The sequence below is a fragment of the Hevea brasiliensis genome, chromosome 9 (assembly GCF_030052815.1).
Source record: "Hevea brasiliensis isolate MT/VB/25A 57/8 chromosome 9, ASM3005281v1, whole genome shotgun sequence".
NCBI lineage: Eukaryota > Viridiplantae > Streptophyta > Magnoliopsida > Malpighiales > Euphorbiaceae > Hevea > Hevea brasiliensis.
The window spans coordinates 16,751,529-16,759,089 of NC_079501.1; the positions used below are offsets into that span (position 1 = coordinate 16,751,529).

At 34.4% G+C, this 7,561-nt stretch overlaps 1 protein-coding gene across 1 annotated transcript; it reads right to left on the bottom strand.

The window, feature by feature from the left end:
- Nucleotides 1-4,969: 4,969 nt before the first annotated feature.
- LOC110633446 (AAA-ATPase At3g50940-like) lies at nucleotides 4,970-7,170 on the bottom strand. The gene is made up of 2 exons (XM_021782041.2): nucleotides 6,048-7,170; nucleotides 4,970-5,637 (listed from the first exon to the last, which is right to left on the bottom strand). Exons 1-2 carry the CDS (start codon nucleotides 7,062-7,064, stop codon nucleotides 5,146-5,148), a joined length of 1,509 nt encoding a protein of 502 aa, XP_021637733.2. The 5' UTR covers nucleotides 7,065-7,170; the 3' UTR covers nucleotides 4,970-5,145.
- Nucleotides 7,171-7,561: the final 391 nt, after the last annotated feature.

Below are 7,561 nucleotides of genomic sequence, written 5' to 3' on the forward strand. Positions count from 1 at the left end.
AAACGTACTCTTACACTAAAAAAAAAAAAAAAATTGTTAGATTTAACAAGAGTTTTTTACTGTTAAATATATAAAATTTTTTATCATAAATTTATAATAATAATATATGAATTATTATATATTATTATTATAAAATTGTGACCGTAGATATTTTCTAGTATAATTGCAGTCTCATAAAAGAAAAAAAGTTATTGACAGTAATAATTATTATTGTAAAAAATTTTTAATGATAACAATAATTGCTGTCATATTTTTTATGCATCATTTGCAGTAATTATTCATGTTGTTGTTGCTATGTGTTAACTTTATAAATAAATTTTTACTATTAATTCTAACATTTGTAGTAGTTTTACAAAGTTATCAATCGTTTTTACAGAGTAAAATGGCGCACTTATGTGAGAAATGTTGATCCCACCTATTGTCTATCTTTTAAAAAACTAATAGTATTGGGTATATGGTGAATCAGTCTAGGCAAGACATATAGTCATGGCTTTCCCTCTATTATTGATCTTCAAATGTTATCTCAAAATAGGCACCAGTTCCTGGGAAGCATTTCGTAGGAGCATCAAGGGTGTAAAGAAGGAGGCATACATGCAAGGACCACAAAAACGATGTTGGAAGGAACATCCATGAATTTTCTACAAAAGCATTGGCCATGGTGATGATGTTAGGTTTATGGTTTAGTGTTTTTGGACAAGAAGCTAGAAGCAGCTAGTTATCAAGTGAACTCTCTGTGTGAAAGGAACTAATTTTCTTCATTTTATGAATGCTAGAATAAAGCATGAATAGTAATCCTCAGAACTAGCTAGACAAGTTGTGTATATTAAAGGAAAAAAATTGAAAAGGAATTTAGCTTCGTTGATAAGTTTACTCGGATGCTGATGCCTTGATGATTCACAATTGCACCCGACATGAAGGTGACGTCTGCTAAGAAAACTATAAAAGTTTCCAAGGTTAGACAACAACATGTGCAATGCCACGCTTGTGAATGTAGAGTTGAGGAGGTTCAGGATTCAGATCTCCTTGTTCAGTAGTTGTTGATAATGGCAGCTCTTCGAAAAAAAAAAAAAAAAAGGATAATGGCTACTCCTGTTGACATTATCAATTCGTACTTTTAATTTGCACTACAATAATTTTCATTTTAAAATTGGTGATGGCAGGCACTGATTCAACATTTTCTTCTGGTCTAAAAAGGAGGCTGCTTTTCGAATTTGGGTGCTAAGGGACATTATCAAAGTACATACAAAGAATCTTTGAAATCATATGCTATGACAAATAGCTCATGAGAAGAAATCAACCACTCTTAGGCTTTGTTTGTTTTTAAAGAAAATATATTTTTTGAAAATTATTTTTTTTTATTTTCAATATTTACAGTATTTTAAGGAACATAATTTATTATTAAAAAATAAGGATAAAATAGAAAAAATTAATTTCTATTTTAAAACAAGAAGTCATTTTCTCAAGTCTTACTCTTTTGAAAGATTTCAACTAATTTTTAATATTTTTCCAATTAATTTTTAATATCATAGTAAATAACAAAAATATTTTATTTTTTTAAAAAAAAATTTCCACCCACATAAGCTATTTTTAAAATTTCATAAAAATTTAATTTAATTTGTAACACCCCAAATTTTTAAATTTATTATTTTGTGAGTAATATTAATATTTTATTTTATTTAAATTTTAGAAAATTATTTGAAATTTTTCAGATTTTAAAAATCGGGTTCGATTTTCTGAAAATATAAAACTTTGATGATTTTTAAAAATTTATTTAAAGACCATGTGACAAAACTAAAAATATATTTGGACTCTACGAATTTTTCTAAGTTTTGTACAATTTTTTTGAAATTTTTGGGTCTCATTTTCGGTCATAAGGCAGAGTAAAAATTCAAAATTTTGTATTCTGAATAGGACTGATCGAATCCAACCGGACTAGATCGGACCGATCGAATCGGACCGATATTTTCTTTTCTTCTTCTTCCCTTCCCGATGCGTCCCGACCTTTTTTCCCCTCTCTCCCGTTTTCTCTCTCCTCCCTCCTCCCCACGTCGCACCACCGCCACCTAGCCCTTCCCACCTTGCCGCACGCCCCAGCCTTCACCACCGCTGGCCATCCTTCCATGCAGCCGAAAATGACGCGCAAAGAGGCGCGACGCGCAACGCGCCGTTTCGGCTTCTCGATCAAAATTTGGTCGATCCGGCCACTGATTGAGTCTGGTCTTGTGTCAAACACCATCTACACTTCAAGAGCTTTCCATAGACACCAAGAACACTAAAATTCATCAAGCGGTTTGCCCAATTTTTGTCCGGGAAGTTTTAGCCCATTTCAACTTTTAGGCTAGATTTCTAGCAAACCGTGAACCCCACAAGAAAACCGAGAGTACCAGAGTGCTCCACTCCTCGATAGCTTTGCGGCAATATAAATTTCAAAATTTTTCGACATCGTTTTTCGGTTGGTCCCACGAAACTTCGTAGTGTTTTTCCGAGTATTAAATGAGCTTAAAAAATCTCGTAAAAATTATATACTAACCCCCGTGTTGTGGCCTTCGTGTAGGTACCTTCAATTAGTGAAAATTCGACGGTTGCCCAGGTCTGTGAATTTTCGGCCAGACAGATCGGCTACCGAAAAAGTCTTAAAATTGGATCGAGATTTTGACTACCCCATCGTTGTCAGACGTCTCGAGCGCGTTTCTGATATCGGAATCAGCATAGGTAAACCCGAACCTTGCTTTTTCGTAATTTTCTAGTGCTTGAATTGGATTAAAAATTCATAAAATATTTGTGGTAGCTCAGAAAATTATGATTCTTTTGCATTAGCTTAGTAATATTGCTAAGGACCGTGGGGCAAAGTTTTAGAATTTTTAGAACTCATTTGAATAGTTTTTGCAAGAGAGTTAAATTATGAGGACTAAACTGTAATTTTACATGTTGTGATTAATGACTGTTTGGATGGGCCCAGGAGGGGCTGTGTGATATGAATGAGATGTGGATATATGGTTTGTGGATATAGAAGTGTGTTTTAAGCTTTTTGCAGGTTGGATAGGTTCTAAGTATAGGAGAGACTCTGCCGGATTTTCAACACAACTTAGGACATATTTGATCTTTTCTTGATTTGTATTGAGTAAATTGTATTAAATAATTGTAATAAAAATATCAAGTAAGTTGGGACAGCCTTCCTCCTCCGCCCAGTCGCCATAGTGAATTCGATTGAATCTGTGAGTAAAATATTAATTTTAATTATAATTTCGATATTATTATATGTTCAAGCATACCTATGCATCACTTATATGTATGTATCTATGTAGTTAAACTCTAGGCACGTTTTATGTTGCATTCACAACTATTAAAGTTCTATGAATGTTGTTGTGGTAATTTGAAGCAGTGCGCATGAATTGGCGTGCGTGTGGTGTGGTGTGGTGTTGGCTATGGACAGGACGGGTAGACACGGTTTGAGATCTTCGCTGGGACCTGATCCTTCGAGGTAGACACGGCTTGAGTTCTTCGCTAGGACCCCGATTTGGTTTATTAAGCGAAAATCCGGCTTGAGTTATTCACTGGCACAAAGTTGGATTAAGAGAGATCAGCTCCCATATATGTATTGTTTGACATTATCGGGTGTGTGAGTGCTCCAAATTGCCTTTTTGATGTGATTTATATAAAAATTATGACGATGTTGCATTTCACTTCACAGGGTGCATTAGCTTTAAATAGCTATAGAGATTATGGTTAAAATTGATATTTTACTCTCTGAGTTGAACGCTCACTCCTGTTCATTATTTTTCCAGGCTACAGGAGGATATTTGTTGTGGTTAACCTGCTTTTCTTCTTCGCAGGTCGTTTATTAATATTTGTATAATTCTATTAACTCCTAGAATTTCTGCATGTATTAGAAATATTTATTTGATTTGGGTCTATAATATAATTACCATGTTGGACCTGTAAACTTATTATAGCATGTATATTGGACTGGATGAGGGATCTGAGCTCTCATTTATTTTTGTGACATTTGAGTATGTTGAGGGTGAGCTGAGCTCCCCAATTGATTATATATTGTGTTTACAGGTCGGGTGAGTAAAAAACTCTCCGTTGAAATGTCCATTTTATGACCGGACTCTGTCCGGTTGAATTCTTGAAATTGGGCCGAAATGGGCCTTAGAGTTGGGTCGAAGAATTGTTAAACTTACTACGAGCCTCGGGGGCTTTAAGCTGGCCCAGGTCGGACCATAGATTAGATCGTGACATAATTAATTTACTTTTAATTAATTCTTACACTTGAAACGACTGGTGGTTGGCTTTTGACTTGACTGGTTGATTACAAGAAAATCCCAAAGAAGAGTTTCTGCTTTTTGCCACAAAAGGAGTACTTTTGATCAGCATAAAAAAAGAGGTCAAGATTTAACATAATAATGATTCCGAATTATGAAAAAAATCATTACCTTTGCCATTAATTTTTCTAATTTTATTGAGAGTTTCTTAATTTTCAACTTCATCTTAAAATGATTCAAGCTTAACCAAAATCAAACTTTGAAATTATTGGCCTGATGCCCTTTTAATTTTCATTTTATTATCACCGATTTATCCTTTTTAATATAATTGTCATCTACAAGGCCTATATCTTATAGGAACACTAAAATATAGAATTGATTTTTTTTATTGATTAATTTAAAAAATAGAGATGATATGAAATATTTAGCAGTTTGAAAAAAAAAAAGAATTTATACTTCGTCCTTCACAAAACACATGAGATCGTCTTCTTAATTTAAAAAATTTTTCGTCCTTCACAAAACACATGAGATCGTCTTCTTAATTTAAAAAATTAACTAATTTTTATTTTAATAAAAAAATTTTATTTTTAGCACTTTGGATGTATTTTAAAATTTTTCGTTTGAAAAATCTCACTAAATGAGACTCATTCTACGTTTATTTGGACGATATCCCTTATGGGCCGGAGCTCAAATCGAATGTCATATCGGAGTTCAAAAACCACCCAATAGCCCGAAAATGACCATGGGGCTCATATTTGAAAAATATTAAGTTTGAATTGGGCTGCACAAGAAACCCATTTCTATGGTTAAATCTAAAATTTAACATCACTGATTATTAGCTGCTAAAAAAAAAAAAAAAAAGACCACCAATTATTAGGCACTAGACAATAATTGCTCTTTCGCCATCATCATTACAAGTTTCCTCATCCTTGACAGACTTGGCTCGTTCCACAGCTTGATCTTCTTCTTTGTTAACCTCTGATTCTCCTTTGATTCGTTTAGCCTTTTCTTCTTCCTCAATTTCTTTCCTTTTCACACTGAGAAATTGAATCAAATCATTAAGCACAGTCTCAAGTTCATCACTCCTCATCAGTTGCTCTGCCACTTCTGCTGGTGTCACTTGTGCTGTGCTAATCAAGTCCACAATCTCTCCAAACAATAAGTGGTCTTTGATCCCAAGGTAATTATCAGCAAGAAGTCTAAATCCACTTGGGGTGCAGTAAGACATATGAACATGAACATCCATTCTTCCAGGTCGCAGCAATGCTGGGTCTAGCTTTTCTTTGTGATTTGTTGTGAAAATTATGATTCGTTCGTCACCACAACTAGACCATAATCCATCTATGAAATTAAGAAATCCTGACAATGTCATCTGTTCCCAAGCACAAAGACTATTATGAGCAAAACAAACAATAAATTTCGGGACGGTGATCGTGATACAAACAATAAAATCATATTTTTCAAAATACTTTCGCTTAAAGGTTGATGTTTCAGTTTGGAAAAAGTTTTTTTTTTTTTTTTTTTTTTTGTTTTCTCACTCTCAGAAAGCTGAGTTTTTAAAGGTTAGTGATCCCTATAGAATCACTTGTCACTTCCAACCAATTATCATATATGGGCTGTGGAGATTAGAATTTAGAATTAGTGGAAATGGAAATAAATTTAATATATTATAAAAATTACTTAATATATGAGTGAATATCAAGGGATAATTTATTATTATTATTAGTACTTGAGAAACCTAAAATATCAGGAAACAAGAAAACACATATAGAAGAAGCGTACCTGATTTTGCGGTGGATAACCGTGAGATTGTGCAGCACTTGCTTCAGCCAATCGATCCTGCAGCTCAATTGTGCAATCGATATCCTCCACCACCAATATTGACCGATTAGCAGTGGCAATAAGCAACCTTCTAAGCTCCGAATTGCACCTTAGGTCAGTCAACTCCAAGTCATATATATCAAAATTCAGATAATTAGCCATTGCAGCGATCAAGCTTGATTTTCCAGTCCCTGGCGGCCCATACAACAAATACCCTCTTTTCCAAGCCTTTCCTACCTTCCTATAATAATCTTTCCTCTTCAAAAACCTTTCAAGATCTTTCAAGATTGTGTCTTTGAGTTCTGGGTCCATGGCAAGTGTTTCGAAAGTAGCAGGATGATCGAGATTCACTGGTTTCCATGCATCAGTTAAATTTCCATACATGTTCTGATAGTCAACGGTGAAAATCTTCAATGTCTTCTTCACTTGCTCCATGGATTTTGATTCGTTGACAATATAAGGCAAATAAGATTGGAGAGCCATTTCTTTTTGTTTTTTGGGAAAACTTACCTCAAAATATCTCACTTCTGATGTGGAGTACTGGTGATCAAATCGGTGGAAATGGTTTCTTGACTCGACTTGTGTGCAAACAAAAACCCACTTGAATTTCACACCTTGAAAGACATCTATGATTTCTTCATTCCCTTCCATTTTCACAGTGAAATTTTTTTCTTTCTCGGGTTTGCTTACTTTGAATCTTTGTGTTGATGGAGATATTTTGCTGCCCAAGTAAATCTCTGCTGCCTCGTATAGTTGGTTGTGAGCAAAACCATCAAATTCATCAATAACCATGGTGAGTTGGGACGAGAAACGATTAAAGAACTTGCGAATATTTAAGAGAAAGTAATCATGGAATTCACAGGGTAAGAAATCTTGAGCAATTGATCGAGCTAGCATAAACGTGGCTGCGACGGAGGCCGCGGTTGACAGGAATGTCTTCGCGGTGGCTAGATTGGTTTCGGAGGAAGAGATGGCCATCTTGTTTTGGTATGCAATTCTTTGCGGGCATGAAGAGGGGTTCTTATTTGTGAACTTCCTTGTGAAGAACGGAAGGTTGACGGAAAATGGAAGGAAATTGATTACAATGAGAAAGGGTCAACAAGAATTGTTGAATTTGGGACAAAATTATACACAAGTCCACGCATGAACCATCCAGGATTCTTCCCAAAAAGTGTTTTGGACTTGACGACGATATTAAGGAATGGGACATTGATGTTGATGACATGTTCTATTAGATGCTACTAGGTTACACGGACTACAAATGTGTTTCTCTTTTATACATGGGCAGTTTCAATGCGGATAATTTGCATTTTATCAAATTAGATAGATGAACTTAATGATATGCATGAATGATGAATAATTTATTTTTAATTGTTATTTTAATTAAAATTATGATGGGTTCCATATATAATAAGAAATTTCCTAAATCTAATTGATGAACTTAGGGTAATGTAAAATTTGAATCACGATTATAT